Source organism: Sylvia atricapilla, chromosome 4, assembly GCF_009819655.1.
Source record: "Sylvia atricapilla isolate bSylAtr1 chromosome 4, bSylAtr1.pri, whole genome shotgun sequence".
NCBI classification, from domain to species: Eukaryota; Metazoa; Chordata; class Aves; order Passeriformes; family Sylviidae; genus Sylvia; species Sylvia atricapilla.
In genome coordinates this window covers 62,759,316-62,777,113 of record NC_089143.1, presented here as the reverse complement: position 1 = coordinate 62,777,113, position 17,798 = coordinate 62,759,316, and the positions used below count along the sequence as shown (strand labels likewise).

The 17,798-nt window shown below is 39.3% G+C and overlaps 1 protein-coding gene across 1 annotated transcript in view; it reads right to left on the bottom strand.

Annotated features, from left to right (window-relative positions):
* Nucleotides 1-6,524: 6,524 nt before the first annotated feature.
* SLC7A11 (solute carrier family 7 member 11) overlaps nucleotides 6,525-17,798 on the bottom strand; it is a 57,369-nt gene continuing 46,095 nt past the window's right edge. The window contains exons 8-12 of the mRNA XM_066318463.1: nucleotides 17,264-17,367; nucleotides 16,707-16,803; nucleotides 13,675-13,824; nucleotides 11,796-11,977; nucleotides 6,525-6,688 (exon numbers count right to left, since the gene is read on the bottom strand). Coding sequence (XP_066174560.1) covers nucleotides 6,625-6,688; nucleotides 11,796-11,977; nucleotides 13,675-13,824; nucleotides 16,707-16,803; nucleotides 17,264-17,367 — 597 coding nt within the window. The 3' untranslated portion in view covers nucleotides 6,525-6,624. The remainder of the gene's footprint in view (nucleotides 6,689-11,795; nucleotides 11,978-13,674; nucleotides 13,825-16,706; nucleotides 16,804-17,263; nucleotides 17,368-17,798) is intronic.

The window sequence follows — 17,798 nt, the reverse complement described above, 5'->3', positions numbered from 1 at the left end:
TTAGAAAACACTTTTTGTTTAAAATATGGGTAAAGGAATAAAAAATGGGCCAAGATGGATTCAACACAAGAGAGAATTATTACCATGAGCTACAACCTGAAGCATTTTAGCAGACACATGCCCCTAAATAAATATGACAGTGGTGTAGCACTCTATGCTGTGTTCTAAGCCAGCCTGCTTTTCATCATCCAGATGCCTCTATATGATCTAAAGTGGGGCTGCATGAGACATGTAGTCAAATGCAGTGCTGTCAGAAAAGCATGATCAATCATCTCTGCCAACCTGACAGTACAGGGTCTGATTTATTCTGCCTCTGACTCCTGTATTTATTACAAAATCAAAGGTAGGGCTTAGCATTAGTACAAAGCACTGGAGTTTTTTTCAATGGTGAGCTGTTGCATGTGGAACAAGCATCAAATCCCCTGATGTTTAATGATTCATTTTAAATATATCTGGTACATGAATTAGCAAACAGAGATGGGAAATACTAACAGCAGCCAAAAGTAATTTATGAATATTGAATTGCACTGTGCAGTGAATGTAGAGAAAATACAGTGAGAATTCTCTTAAAAGCTTCAATGTCTGCTCCAGCTTTCAAGCAGAACACCTGAGGGAGCTGTCCTGAATGTAATGCTCAAAAACAAAGGAAAGAAAAATGAAAAATAAAAAAAAAAATTAAAAGAAAGAAAGAAAGAAAGAAAAAAAGAACAAAAAAAGAACAAAATAATAAAAAACAAACTCAGGAAACCTGAAATGTCCCTCTAGAACAGTATAACAGATTTTTTTTTAATGACGCTATCGATAATTGAAAATATGCAAGTAATTAAGTATACATTCATGGCAAATCATAAAACTCACTGCTGTGCATATAGTCTTTTTAGCTTGTCCAAATCTCTCAGAGTTCTCATAGCCTTGAATGGGGTTTACTAGGTGCCCAAATTTTCTAATGCCAGGTTGGCCAAGTCAGGACCCCTAATCAGGTGTTGGAGTGCAAGTGCAAGTGCAAGGGTTCTATTAAAACACCACTTCCTTATACCTGAGAGGAGCTGAGTATTTGCTGTGATAATCTTTAAGATCCTCCAGCTGCAATCTGCAAACAAAACAAAACTCTACGAGCCTGTGAGGAGAGATCTGCTTGGAACTGCTTTAGAGCTGTATGTGACCCTAATTTATGTCTAATTAAAGATTGTGTTACTTTTTAAAAGTACTGTTACAGCTTTTCTATGGCATGACAGCTTTCAGGCAAGGAAAAACAGGGGGTTTAAACAAATGACAAGCAGATGGGCAAGAACAGCACCCAACTTAAAATTAAATACAGATGCTTCAAAGACCTGGCTTGCAGAAGATACTCTGAATAGAAATGCTCTCAGTAAAAATGTATTTGTAGCCTTCAGTCAGGGTGAATGCAGAAGAAAGCACTGGGGAGATCATCTGCCTAGGAGGTCATGTTTATACCTCTCAGACTTTCCTCATTTTCTCCCAGAAATTTTGCCAAATATGGAAAACATTTGGCAAAAAAAAATATCTCAGGCTGTGCACTCATGTTCTGGGCTGTGCCATACGCCCTTCTGAAAGCCTCCATCCAGCTTAAGCAAGAGATCTTGCCTTGATGAGTTTAAGCAACTTGATGATAAATAGCATGAAAGCTCAAGTTCTCAAGAAGAGTCATTCATCTGCACCAGTCTGACTGCTATGCTATGCATATTCACTGATGAGTACTGTTAGAAATCAGCTGGAAGTCATAATTAAGAGAAGCCAGCATTGCCAGCAGCAAATCATACACATACTTTAGACCCAATTACACTGTAATGGCTGAGTGGCAAAGAGATATTGGCAGCTGAAACTGCATCAAGTGGCTTTCTTCAGGCAGAGCCAAAGGCACGGGGTAAAATTAGAAGATCCCATAACATTTAATTTCTCATAACTAACAGGGAGGAGGAAAAAAATAAAAATCACACACACACACACAACCACATTAAAAAAATAGCACCAAAATTCTTATCTGACAGTTTTACAAAACTTTCAAAGTGCAAATGACAGAAGTAATTGCAAAATCCAGCTACCTTTTAAAACCCAGGGCTCCAACTTCCTTTGAACAGAAGAAGCTCTGGGCTCAGCAAAGAGCCTGTCTAGAGCCAAGGTCACCTGCTAATATCCAGCTGTCGGGGCTCAGGTGCACCACAAAGGAAGGGATGGCATTTCCCTTTCAAAGGAGAGGTAGGTGAATTCCTGGATCTGAAAAAGACCTGTAGAAAAGCTTAGCACTGGAAACATTTTGTAACCTGAGTTGGGAGCAGAAAATGAGCTACAGGAGCATAAAACTGTAGTCACAGCATCTTTATAACCATGTTGGATCATCATCAATATCATATTTAGAAAATATCGAAGCTTTGATATACATCACAACACCACAGAAGTTCCTATTACAGGGAATTTGAAGAGGATCCAAACTCTCTCTTGATAAAATTAATCCTTCGTTGGAACAGGTGTTTTATGCATTTGGATCTTTGCACTTCAAGGAAAAACTATTTCAAAAGTTTCTTTGAATAAAAAAGAAACAAGAAAGCAGAGGTTAACAGAAATGGTGTCAATTGTTGACATGTTCCCCAAGAGTTCCTCAGCAAAAATACAATATAAAACAAACTAACATGCAAGAAAATGCTACAGGCTTCTGAAGGCAACTGAAATACTCCATCAGTTTGCCAAATCCCCAGGGATGTTCAAGGTGTGGAGGATTTCCTCAGTTACTCCAGACACCACCAGAGAGGAAAGGTGCCAAGAATGCAGAGGGATGTACAAGGGGCAAAACAACAATCACAAGTGATGTCTCCTAGACAAAAGGCACAGGGATATCTCCATTTGCCATCTCCCTCTGACAGTACCAGCCCTCCATGAGACTTATCCTGCATGGAGAGAGCCAGGCTAAAGGGCACTACACAGCACCTTAGGCAGGACACAAACTGGCATGGGCACAAGTACACATTTTTTTGATGGTTGTCCTGCAGAAGAGGCTCCAGCCTTAGGCAGTTGCCCTATAACCAAATACGGGTCATCACACATTATCCTGCACTTCTACCTGGCCACTCCTGCTTGGGCTTGAATGCCAGTCTTTGTACTTTGCATCCTTTGCAGACATAAATATAATTTTTGTATTGGATTTCAGTATGTTTGTGACCTGCTCCATGCTCTGCTGTCCAAGCTATCCATGGTATGCTGGGCATTAAACACAATATTTGATAAGTACATTGAAAAAACGAAATACCTCCATTTCTCAAAGACTTATGCTAATTAAAATCTGTTTGGATCCTGACATATAGCTAATTCTTAAGTCAGAAATTCTGGAGGCACTGAACATAATGGGAAATCCACTTTTTCTTGTTTACATCAACACAATTATGCACCTTGCAGATATAAGTAACTACTTTCTTCTGTATGTTGAATATTTGAAACTATTCTTAAATTGAAGCCTGATTTTCCTGTGAAAATCAAAAAAGCAGAAGCATATACATTCAAAGAGTTATATCTGTACACATATAGAAAAAGGCACATGAAGCGTTGACAAGCAGAGTTTTTTGTTCACCACTTGGATTGAAAAATACAAAAGATTAAGAGTGGTCAAAAGAAGCCTCTATCACAATTTGAATTGAAAACAAATAATTCTTATGGGGGAATTGTGATACTCCAGATCAGAGGATGCAAAGGCACGTCAGCCCCTTCAGAGGCTTCAGGTGCTGAACAGTGTCTCTGTGTTATACTAAACCTGAGCAGTATTTGCTGCTCACATAAGATGTTCCTTCTCTTGCCTTCAGTGACACTTTTACCTGCACCCCAGAAAAGCAACAAATTCAAAGAAGAAAGAAAACAGCAACAACCACCTAAACAAAAAGAATTATATATTTTGCCACATCCAGTTAATAAACATTTGCAAAAGGCAAGAAAAAGAACCACTGAAATTCTGCACAGAATTACCCTCATTGGCCTCACCACCTCAGGCCTTAATAAGAAAAATTATGTATAAAGTCTATCCTTTATCCTCTAAGAATTTCCTCTATGACTCTGAAAAGAGATACTTAACAATCTTATTAGAGAACCTGATGCTTTAAGAAAAAAATGGTTTTCCTCAATTTCTGAAAATATGCCTCTACTTTCAAGTGCAATAAAAACCTTTAATACTGACTTTCATAATACAGTGGAAACACATTTACATTATTTTGCAATGTGCTGCATTAAAGAGACTAAACCTGAAATTAAAATCCCTGCGCACCTTCAAAAAACACAGATTTTTGTTTTGCATGTAATTTCTTTCCTTCCTAAAACATACAACTTCACAATCACAAAGTCCTAGGATTTCCCTTGGGATAAACTAACCCTTCAAATGAACTTAACCTAGCAAGACTATCTTCACTGAATCAGGCTTCAGAAACCTTTCCAAACCTTAAAGACCACAAAAAGAAAACAAAGCAACATTAAGGTTTTATTTATGGAGCCCATTTATTTCTACAAGTTAACACTGCCTACAAGTGAACTTTCAAGTAACATGGCACAACAGGAGTGAACACATGGGAAGGAAACAGTCAGAGAGAAGAACTTGCACCCACTGTCACCCTGGAAGTGGTTTTGCTCTGGATCCCATGCACTTTGCATTCATCAGGGGAGGAACAGTGCACTCCTGGAGGATGCCAGTCAGTTTATTTCTGTCAGAAAGAAGTAGAGTTTGTGTGCTTTGGAGATGCTCCATGACGACAGAGGCCAAACCCCAGTGAACGAGGTTGGCAGGAGATGGCCTCAAAGGCAGAATTGTGACCCAAATGTAAGCACTAAATAAACATATCCACTGTCAACACAAAAGACAAAACCACTCTCTCAAAATGTATGCCTAAAAAAAAAATTCAAATAACACTAAATTACAGTAAACAGAAAACATTTAAAGAAAAACACTGTTTGCAAGATGCTTTCTGTGTCTTAAATTACTGCTTTTCTCCATAAGCAGTTACTTGTATCTCCCTACTTCTGTGAAATGCCACCACAGGGATACAAAATTGTATAAAAAAATGTGTATACATTTAAGACACATTACTGTACCTTTAAAACCATTAAAGCAGTAAATATTCTGGATATATACATCACATATACAATACACAGTCTCCCTTTACTGTAGTGGTCTGGCTACTAGTTGTGCTTTTCTCCCAGTTTAGGAAGTTAACTGTTGCTTAGTTCCATAAGAATTTTCATGAAACATGATTTGCTGAAAGCAGACAGCTCAAATAGTAGTGCATTCAATAGTTAGGTGTTATATTCTTAACAGAGTGATAATAAACCTTAACCTTAAGGTTGGGTAGTCATTAAGAATATAAAACTCAGTTTCTAAATATTAAAAAACTTCTTTAGTTATACAATTATCTTTTAAAAAGAGCAAAATTTCAGCTCATATTTGAGCCAGAGCTCAGCTCAAAAATAGTTCTGAAGATCAATTTCATTTTATTTTATCTATTTTGAAGGCCTTTCTCTGTTTCTGCTGAGATAAAACCCATGAGAAGACAGGAAAAGCACATATTCCTCAGTGCTCCAAAGCCCTGTTAACTGGAGTGTGTTTGAATGAACAGTCCACAGATCAGGCACACATCCTACTCAAACCAGCAAATCTGCAGTAGCCTGCCTTATACCTTATTCATAAAAAAATATTGCATGTATTGTCATGCCTTTACCATGTTCCCACCAACTCACATTTATTTCTGCCCACCAACACTGATACAAAACTTTAAAATCAGATTTGCCTGACTGATAACTGCAGGACCATATATTTCCTGACAGGAAATATTCATATAACAATGGAGGTGACATTCAAATAATTTGACTGATTTGAAGGTCATTGCTCAACTCGCTGGATTTTGTGTGTGTAGGTGCACAAACACTCGTAAAACCAGTGATCAATTCCAGCCTGGTAAAAAATTTAACTTGCATAAAATTACTGATAAAATTCCTGTGCTAAAATGTTTCTTCTCCACTGGCAGAAACATTAGGTCTCAAAGATGTTTCTGTTGGCTGTGGTATAAGAACTCTGGAATGAAGAAACCTTGAGTTTGCCATCACAAAGGTCTGGGGAGTGGTGCTTCTGTATCAGTGTGCTGGGGCTTCCAGAGAGTCAAAAGAAGTCAAATCAGGCTGCCAAACAGAATGATGGGATGAATGCAGTATGTGAAACTCAGCAGCTTTATCTCACCCTTGCCCTGGTGAGAGTTGAGATCTCCAGGGACAGAAGGCAAGGTACTTTCTTCACAGTACACCCAGCCATCACACGTCACTTAAACCTATCTTCAAGGACAGGGCAAACAAAATCGCTGCTTGATGAACTTACAGTTTGTTAAAATAAGACACTGTACTAAAAGAAACAGTAAAGAGTTCCCTCGTAGCACAAGTGTTTGCTTTCTGCCTACAGACAATCACATTAAAAAAATTTTGCAACAGCATCACAAAATACAGTTCTGGTGAGCGACTCGTTCGGTGTCCATCACAACTGCGACTTTTTCCTCCAGTTTGCAGCATGTTAGGAAGGGGGATAAGTCTCCCTACTCTTTTTCTTTCAGGTAAAAAATGAAACACCAAACCAAAAGCTGTACATGATGATCATGATTTCTGGTCTTCCTCTGCTGGGATGACTTCCAAGAGGATTTGCAATGTTATGGTTATCCTGCCTGCAAAGATAAAAGCACATGGTGACAATTCTGCAGGAGGCATGAAAAAGGAGAAACAGCAAAATAGTCTTAGCTTCTATCCAGGCTAATTGCACATAGACTTCACACAGGTCATGTATATCACATAAACGTATATCATTTAAACTCAAATTTTTCTTATTTTTAGCGGTTTTCTGTGCCTCTGATCCAAGGCTATGCATATACAATAATAATGGAAGGGTATGAATGTATAATCTTATTCAATATAAGTCTGCATGCTTTTAAAGGCTATCTTAAAAAATTACTACTCTGCATAATTGCTTAGCTTTAATCAAGATGTTATGTTGAAAAAAAAGTCTGGAAGAATTCAAATAAATTTATTTACCTGTCCCAAGACCTGCCTAAACAAAAAACTTCATGGGGTTTTTTTCTTCACTCTTTTATTTCCTTCTGGTTTTTGGTGGTTTTCTTTTTAGGGTACTGATGTATAAATGGCACCATTAATTCACATATAGCATATACAGAATAGAAAAAGGTCATTTTCCTACAATTCTTTTCATTTATTGCTCTTTTTTAGTATCCTATTTTAAATAAGCAGAAACTGTTGTAAAAGAAAGTTCTCATTTTTCTTGAATGTCTGGCATGAATTTTGACATTGACACAGTGCAAAGCCAGGAGGGTAAAACAGTGCAACTCACAGAAGATATGAACTGAAACCACTTCTCTGACCTCCTGTCCAAGGCAGATTCTACCATCCTTTCCTCTTTTCTCTGGATGTCACCAGTTCAGTGCAAAGCCAGGTTGCCCTTAGACTATAAACTGATAGGGGCAGAGAGGCTGAGAGTCTCCAGACACTGCATTTTCCTCCTCATCTGCCTTCCCTACCCACAGTGGGGACATCAGAGCTGGGCTGAGCATAGCAGGGACAAAGGACAGGAGGAAAGCCACCAGCAGGGAACAGCAGGGCTTTGCCCCTGCCATCCCAGCTCTTCCAGCTCTGAGGACAAGCAAAGGGAAAAAGAATTTTATGAAACTGAGCTGTGACATGACAGCTCTTGGAAAAGGGGCACAGAAACAGAGAGAAATCCTGGACATTTCTAGATCTGGCTGTGCTTTTGTTCACTTAAGTGGACAGACCTTACGCAGTGTTCCATTTCCAAGCAGCAGTTTTTCTCTCTCCTTGGATGAAGCAATAGCAGAGTTGGGGGAGCTGGCATTCTTTGCATTTTTTGGTTGCAATTTACTCAGAATAAGTCAGCCTAAGGAGCATTTTTCCCTAGGAAAACGTTCCAATCTGTTTCCAGGCAGTACCTCTATGCTGTCTGCTTGAAGCAGCACTTAGAGTTACAGGACCTGTTCCACATTTGTCACAAGACAATTCAACATACCATGACAATGCAGATAATTTCCCCAGCCCACTTTAAATCCTAATTTTCCCTTTCTGAGAGGAGAATTCACTGTAAATGGGTCCCAGGGGACAACCTTTATAAAAAAAACCCACACAAGCACCACACAAAGTTTAGGTGAGGAAAGAAAGCAGGAATTTTATCGCATATATATGACTGGACATAAAACCTGTAATAACAAAATGCTGAGATAATCTCCCGTGGATCCCATCACAAACTCGACAAAGGGAAGCAAACTGAGCAGATAATACTGTGTCCTAAGTGAGCAAGTGTCATCCTCTGGGGTTGCTAAATAGCCCTGCCAGAGATATTTTGTTATATAAAGGCATCTCATTTCCAGCAGGGGCTCAGCTATGAAAAAAGTAGGATTCAATTCAAAAAAGTAGGATTTTACCTCTTGCAATTCAATCCACTGTGAAGAAATAAAGATGTTTTAAGTGTGAGTATAAGGTTGGGTTTTCAACTGAGGTAATGCAGACAGAAGCATTGTAGTACTGGTGATGCATCGTTTTACACACTGATCTGCTGCTTAGGATTTACTAGGCTCAACTTTTTCATTTTCACATTAGTTTTACAAAAAGCAAGAATGCAGAGGTCAAATGAAGCCTGTACTAGATGAAAATTGTTTGTCCCAGAACATCTAGTGCTACAGCAAAACTCCTTTGGAAGAGGAGAGAACAAAATGTTACTCTCACTGCACAGTACCCTCCCAAAATCTACAAACCATACAAGCTGTAAAGTTACCTTTTGTTAAGTGCAGCAATTTTGTAAGGAGAATAGGCAATGCAAATTCCATAAGTACAGAACAAAGACTCCCAGCCTTGGGAGAGGATTCTTTGGGTAATCCATTCGAGGGCTCTGCTGGTGTAATCAGCCTGAAATTCCTTTCAGAAATATATGCATCTTCAGGCTGGCTCTTTCATCCTGCTACTCATTCTGGCTGCTCAATATCCCTTTCCTCTGATCCTTACAAAGCCTGTTCAGGATATTCCCTCTGACCCTATGTGGGGCTGGTCTGTACCCAGGGGTATTTGCACCTTATGGGTTCTATGAGCAACAGGCATCTCTCATTGCCAAAGCACAATTGGGCAGCTGAAGCAGTCAATGCCTCAAGAAGGTGGTTTTTCAAAACTCCACACCCATTGCCCATGAATCAACTTGGGAGCAGTATTGGTAGCACTAGCTGGCTCCTACTTCCCCACTGGTATCACACAAAATGCTTTGGTTAAGTCTAAGTAGATCGGATTAAGCACATTCTCCTTTGTAAATAATAATTTTAAAAAATTTAAAAAAGAAGTCATTTACCTTCTCATAGAAAGTTACTCTGGCAAAAATCTACCTCTTAAATGACAATCTCATTTTTTTATACTGTTCTGGAATTATGCTCTCATGCCTGTGTAACACATATTGTTTCAACGTTAGAATATCAAGTTTACAGCTGCCCAATTTCTTTTCTATATCTCACAGAGGTGCTTTAAGTTAATTTATCCTCATTCAATACCTTTTGTAAATGTTCTCAGGCTATACAATGGGTCTCCCAAAATAATGCCAGCTTAATGACTCCACACAGAAGGTTTATTGCTTCTTCTAAGGGAAAAGAAAAATCTGTTCATTTCACAAGTAAATCTCCACTCTGCTCCACCTCAAAACTGTCAGCATCAGTTTTCTGTCATTACTGTTGTTATTTTGGGGATAATAATTGCAAAGCAAACAAGCTGTTTCCCTCACTGACTGGTTTCTGCTGCCTTCCCCTCTGAGCCAGTACACCATGCCCATCCATAGATATGACACAGGCACAAAGACTTCTTCCTAGCAGGAGAATTTTGTGTTATCTCAAAAGCTAGGAATTATTCACCTTCATTGTCACAGCTGGCAGTAAAATCTTCACATCTATCCAGTCTACCTTAAAGAGAATATTCTTTCTCTTGCCCAAGTAATGCAGTTCAACACTGGCATCCCGTGGCCAAAATTCAAGTAGCAGTATTCCAAAACCTCTGAGAGATGACGGCAAATGCCAAAAAGCTCCTGGATTTGATAAGGGAAAAAATTCCTAGATCCTAAATGTCAAGACTAAGAAATTATAAACAGACTAAACCTCAACTACTTAATAAAAGGTCCTTCTGCATACCACTGCTGTAATTTGTACTGAAAATTTCTACCCATTCCCAGGACTCTGGAAGTAATTTATACCTTTTTGGCTATAAAATTAGGAATTTGCTACTCTAAACTAACATCTTTTTCTTTAAATACTTCCTGCCCTATTGACTATGGACTTCCCAGCATATATTGAGAGGGAAATTCAAGTATTCTACAGCAGATAGGTTGTAAGTCTATAACATATTTATACTGAGAAAATACATACAATGGGTTATAATGTAATTACATATAAAAGCACTATTCCTTTCTTGTGAGCAGCCCATTTTAAATCATCAATTAAGACTGAAGCACAGAAGACGATACGCACTTTTGATTCACCATCTATAGAAATCAACCATTTTTAATTAAAGGTTTCACAGGCTGAGTTTTAGTTTTGCAGCAAAAGAAATTTTATTTTTGTTTTGTTTAATAAATTATCCATTATTCCTGAAACATTTTGCCAATAATCTTATTTCATGTTTTGAAAATTCCCTTTATTTTGGGAGCCTATCATGCTGAGTAACAACAAAAAAAAAGAGAACAAAGAGCTGTTATAAATAATACTGACTTCTAATTGAAATGTTTCAAATAATCCTTCTCTAACATATCAGAACTTCCACAAATCCTTTCAAAACCTTTCAGAAATGGTACCAAGAGGATTCTCAATGTATTTCAGGCATGAAATACTACTAGCCAAGTCACACAGAGGTCATTCTTCATGAAGTACAGAAATAATTTCCATAGAGGCACATCAGCCATGGTATATGTTGTTATCACCTTGTCAGCAGCCACAGCTAAGGACAGCATCCCCATGCCCAGGCTGCCTGGACCTTCCAGACACTTCCAATCCCATTACAAACACTTCTCAGTGCTCCACAGACACATGGGTTCAGAAGGGAAACACCAAACTCAATCTTGTCATCACAGCTGTTTTGCTCAAGATTTCAAACAGATTCTCCAAGGAGTGCAGTACTGTCCTTATTAGCACAGAGACAGGGTCAGGAGAAGACAAAGGTGATTTAAAAGGAATTAGGTGGCTGTAGGGGAAGTAGGGGAAGAAGCATCAATCACTTAAAGTCAATCACTGGCTGAAGAACAGCCTTGCTGTGAATGTACCTCATTAGTTAGGGTGCATTGATTGCCATTGGCAGAGCAATGCTAGAGCATGTGCCCAAAAGCCACTTGTGTTGTCACCCCCAGCTCATGGCAGCTGAGAGCATCGATCCAAAGGATTTCATGGCATGGGTGTTGCTGTTAGGGACACAAAAGAACCAGGCAGGCAGTAGGAGGTCAAGCAGGAAAGCTCTTTTATAATTTCTCTGACTCCACACATATATGCTTTATCAAAAGGCAAAAGATTGACTACACAAGTTGCCACCTCTTCAACCTCAAAGGTGAACATCACCATCAATCACAAGACTCCTCCCAGAGGAGAAGTATGTAAACAATACATAGTTTACATGAGGCTGCGTGGGAATCTCCACTACAAAAATGCAAACACTCAAAACGCAAGAAAACTTACGGCAACATCATGGGGAGAGCTCTGAGAAATTCCTGAAGGAGAGAAGTTCCACACCAGGACTTACCTAGAAGCTTTCTGAACCACTTTGGCTTATTGTCCCACACAATAAAGAGGTAGTAGGCAGGAATGCCAGTCAGGGTTATTGCAAATCCAATCCCTGTGTTCACTGGGTCAGAGTAAAGTGACAGCGCAACCATGAAGAGGCAAGTGAAGGAAAACAACGCCGGAATAAATAGAGGAACCTGAAAAATAACCACACAAAGAACCATTCAGTAATAAGGTCAATGTAAAGTAATGACCAAGGCATTTAACTTGCCATGAAATGTAAATTGGGTAAGACCCAGCAGTACAGGACAGTTCTGGGGAAATAAGGGTATCCAGAACAGGCACACAAAATGTCAGTGACTGCAGACACCAGGCCCTGCCAACTGCTATGCAGTGAGTACCACAGAAGTCTCTTAATTACACTCTAAAACACTCCAGTGTTTTACATCCTTTAAAATGTAAGGACTGTAAATAAGTTACATTGTAAAAACCCTTCCTCTAATCCCTCAGCATATAAGTAAGCAGCTCTAACCTCAGTAAAGATTTCCGCTTTGATAATTACCCATTAGAAAACATTTTAAAACACAACCAGGAGCTCAAGTCACCTTTTAAAACTATTAAGAACATATTGATTTTCTTCCTAAGGTAAAAATCAAAATCTAGCAGGAAGAGAGCAAATTAAACAGTAATTTGACTAGTGATAAAGATATTTGATAGTGTTATGCCCCTGATAGCCATTGAAAAAGCACTTTCTGACTGTATGAGTGATAGCATTGCCAGTGTCACTGTTGAAAGCATACAAAGTAACCATATCAAATTTATTTCCTCAATTTTCAAGAACACCAATACAATCACTCTCTTAGCAACTCTCTGAAGGAAATGCCTACAGGCATGGCTTATGAGACATTGAGTGTAATGGAGAATTGAGGAATTGAGAATTCCTTGGAGATTTTTCTCTTCCTTTCATGCCTCAAAGCATCACTGTTCTTCTTTTGTGCACTGTCAAAGCATTTTTTTTAATCACAGCAAAATAGGTTGTACTGTTCACCTCCTTATTTACTAATATACCTACAAGGATGCAACAATACAGATCATTAGTTCTTCACGAAACAGTCCCTTTGACAGCATCTAAATAGGGATATAGTTCTCTATTTTTTGATGACGGATATTATCTTTCTGGATACACAATGGGACAACTTACTTTGTATGACATTACTTAAAAGAAGCAAGAAAAATATCAGAACCAAGGTCAAAATAGCTGCTATTCAAGGAGCTGGACTATTAGCATTTTCTTTCTGGGTTCACAATAACTCTGTCTGCAAATCCACTGCAAGGCCAAATATTACAACAATCACACTAACCATTTATTTGCAAAGAAAATGGGCACATTTGATATTGGATATGCAATGACATAAATGCTCGCCCGTAAGTTCTTACACTCAACATGACTTTTTGGTGGTAAAATTATCCAGGCCTTTATCAAAGGAGACACTAAATGGAGGACTGCCTGAAAATCAGGTTGGCACATGTAACCTAAATATTTGCAGTTTGAGCCCTCGGTGACTGCAGAGGGCTCAAGGTATTTTCACACAGCTCACATCACACAGCCTGAACACAACAGGTAAAACTGAAAAAATGCCTTCATCTCAGCACAGCAGCTTCCAGTCTCTGCCCCCCACACATAGGGAAGAAGCAAGAATCATTTCACACAGCCGGGGTAGCACTGGGGGCCTTGCAGGAAAACTCTCCGTCTTCACTGCAAAACACTTCTTTCTCTTAACTCTGCTTTTCCTGAAAAAGAGGTTAGCTTGTTCCATCAGCTCCTCCCTTGCTGTCTGACTACAGGACGGAGAGGAGGGAGGATTCATGTAAAAGAGTAGAGAGCAGATGTTACCTTGAAAGGACGAGGCATATCAGGACGTTTATATCGGAGATAAATCAACCCAGCAACTACCAGTCCAATAAAAAGCCACCTGGCAAAGCTGAGGAAATTCAAGAGGCTGTAGAGATCCCCGTTGAATAACATTATCATTGTGAGAGGATGCTGCAAAAGAAATTCAGAGCATAAGAGGGGTTTAGTAGATCGATCTCTATTACTTTACAGCAGTGATGTCAAATTTTGCCACAGAGACAAGCAGCACAGCCTTATGCACACACCTGACTGCCACAGACTTCAGGCTTGCCTTTGTCATGCAATCAGGTGCGTGATCGATGTCTTGCTGTCCCCTGAGACCCCTTTGGATCAATAAATATCTGCCCTGGGTGGCCACACACAGTCAATACAAATCTGTCCCCTGTGACCCAGACGAAAACACACAGGCATACAGCACAACCACAATGCTGAGGCATCCTGGACAACATTCTCATGGGATCTGAGCCCACTGCAGGTTTATTTGTCAATTGCTGATGCAAACAATAAGAACAGTTCAATATTGGTCACATCTGATCTCATGAAAGCAGAGGTTTCTTGGTGTTTTGTGGAAGTCTCCCAGGTTTCAAAGGGGAAGTGAGCAAACGGGACATGGCAAGGGGCAGTTCCACACCATGAGATGCCAGCTGGGCACACTGGGTTGCCACCAGCTTGGGTTTGCTTTTCAGACTTGTGACGTGTAGACTTATTGCCCATTGTAAATGCAAATATTTATAAGCAGAAGGAAGAATTTAGCTGTCACTCAGGCAGCTACTGAAGAGCAAGAAGCAAAGGGGAGACCAGAATAAATACAGTTCCTCCTAAAAAAACTAGTCTAAGATAAAAGGCTTCTGTGAGGCAGGCAGAAGGTTATGTCTAAAATAGAGTGTTTATGTATAAAACAGAGAGTTAGATGGTTAGTGAAGGTTACATGGATCTATTTCAAAGTAGCATCTGGACAAAAAATGTCCTTGTATTTGGGCATGAAGGTGTAAGTCAAATTCACCATATCCCTCACTGTTCAGCAAGAGGGGAGATCCTGGAAGTGAGAGCCTTTAGGTTTGTTACAAGGCAATAGGTGAAATCAACTGCAGATGCAGTAAAACACTGGGCTAAATCCTTAAACAGAGAAAACTAACTTGCATTATTTATCTAGATTCACAGCCTCTCTCTCCTTTTTTTCAAAGCAATGCAGACAATATGGATTTGAATCAGAAGGATCAATATTTCAAATGCGGGTCTCTGGCCTCCAACCTCTAACAACTTATAAAGTACTTGGTTCCTTACACACAGATATTGAGCAAACTGCTATGTAAATGTCAAGGGAAACTGAATTATATTGGACAAGGTTTCTTCTCTACAGACCCAGCCTCTACAAGTTTAAAACCTCAGCTTTGGCTATAATGCAAGCCATATACAATAACACATGTGAAGGAGAGCTATCAAGAAAAATGCAAGAAAGTAGGATAACAGATTACGAGATTTCTATGAGTTACTACACACATCTATCAAATTTTTCATATTAGTGAGGAATACTTCTGGTCTAGGTAGCTCAACTTGCAAACTGAGATGCAGACTGAAATGCAGACTGAACTCTGCGTGGATTTTTTAATTCAAAAAAAGGTGTTGGATTGGTTTGTTTTGGTTTTTAATTTAACAAGCCTCAGACACTTGCTCATTTTTTCAGTTTATCCTCAAGAGCTCTTTCCTTTTTTATAGTGTGCAGAACTTGGAAGGAGAAATAAAATAGGGAAATGCTAAAATTACTATTGATGTAGAATATATCCTGCACTGCTTTATTTGCAATAAGGTGTGCTAAAAAATTGCAATCTTTGAAGGAAAGCCATCTTCATATGAGAATCTGCCTTTTTCAAAGGAAATCAATGCACTGGTGTAACAGGACCATATACAATAGCAGAAAATGTCTGTCAGGAAAAAATATATTAATACATTTTGTGCATTTCATTCCACAAAAAAACAGTCAATGCACTATACCCATTAGGTATGACTAGACTCAAAGAAATAAAATGCAAACTACATGTTTATGGAAAACTGATTTCATTAAAATTTTTCACCATAATCACACCACCTAATTTTCAAAATTTCAAAGCTTAGGTGCACATATAAAATTCAACAATTCAGCATCAATAGACATAGGCTTCAATAACAAAAAAACAATTCAAATTCCACAAGCATTTGCTCTTACTAGCATCGACTCCTAGGTGCATCTTTTATTTCAGCTGTAAGCCCCTAAATATGGCAGAGGCCTATCCAGATACACTGCAGTCATTGATCCCAAAAGAGGGGCTGAACACCCATGATTATGTAGACTGCAAGTTAAGTGAAAATCTTCCTGGCACTACAAAATCTGAACTTTAAAGTTGGTATTTTGACATTTAGTCCTAACATTTTACCATACAAATGAGTCTGCAAAGCTAACACATGGCCAACATTTACCTTTGCTGCTTATTTTAGAAGTCAGTAATAGGATTTCCACTAAAGCACCAGTGGTTTTCCTTAGAAAATTCACAGACTATGTCCCAGGAAAATGTTCTCTCATTTTTTAATCACCACTATGCTGAACAGCTGAGGGTTCCTCCTCCATTATCTTAGTGCAAAACTGTTTGCATTTGTCATTATAAGGCAGTACAATGAGCCTTTAGGGTACTCCTGGATGCTGGTGTTTAGTTCAACTTTCAGTTAACTTAATCTCCTTTCTGTTTGTTTAACTGGAATTTGTTTCTCTGAAAGGGAACTAGCTCATCACTGGCAGGTCCTTAGAAATTCAGAGCAGTAAGATATGAATTGGATTGCAGTGATAGGCAAGAATGCAAGGAGGAGAAAAAACAAAAACAACTCCCAAATATCATTCCTCTTTCTCCTGTCCTCCACCCTGCCCAAAGCCCATGTTCACATTAATAAATGAGATTCAAGCAGTCCCCAAATTCTGTTTGAATCCTCCAGAGCAAGCCTGTAATATGAATTCTAGTGCAGGAACATTTGTTTGTATGATTTACCAAAACAATGACAGCTGGCAGAGGAGTGTGCTTGCGGACATGAATCATGGAGAGAATTTCTGGAAGGTGACCCTCACGGGATGCAACGAAGAACATCCTGGTGGGAAATAAATGTGGACAGACTTTAAATGTGCTCATTATTGTGAGTAGGCAAAGTGGCTCGTGAAAGTCACAGAGCAGGGCAGCACGTCTTAGTCTTGTTTCAGGCGTTCTAAATGAAAGCACTTGCAGGAGAAACCCACATGCAGAAATCAAAACCCTCTCTGAAGGTGCCCCTTGATTGGCGCTTGGAAATAGTTAATATTTTCCCTCCAGTTTTCCTCCTTTACATGAAAAAAAAAGCAGCCACTGGTTAAGGGCTAGCCTCAGAGAGATTCATTTCCAAACCATTCAAAGGATTTTAAAGATAGTACCCTAAACAAAGTGAGAAAATGCCCTATGCCTGGTAAAGTCTCACATCCTGCTAAAGCAATGAACCCTTCTCTCCCTTCCCCTTGCTTCCATACTTCCAGTACGTCTCCCAAGCCCTCACCCCCAGGAACATCAGCAGTGCTCACCTGGAGACAGCAAAAACACCACCATTCATGGATCCAAAGCAGGAGAGAGCAACAAACACTGGTACAGCTAAAGAAAAGTCTCCCATTAGTCGTTCAGCAAAGGTCTGTTAGAAAAGAGAGAGAAACACACAATGATTTTTTCATACAGTGGGAAGATAATTGTTCTCTGTTAACAAATTATCATGGTGTGAGTTACACCCCTTCTCTGCATCCCTCACTGGAAATTGTGCTGGACATTTGTTGCCTCTTTTGTGGGAGCACAGCTACTACAGCTAAGCTGTCCTACCCTTACCCCTGAAGGCATGTGGAAGATCTCCAATTGAAGCAATAATGAGGAGGTGGAATCAGCCCCTGACTCCTGTCAGTTTAGACCATTATGGCTCCAAAGAAGAAAACCACCAAGTCTGAAAGGATCTAGGTCTGACCTGCACACCTCATGTCTTTTTCCTACAGGCTTCATTGCACTCAGCTGGTACTAGCCAGTGGTATAGTCCATCCATTCATGCTTTAGTGTTTTAGGTTAGCAGAAGAGCCT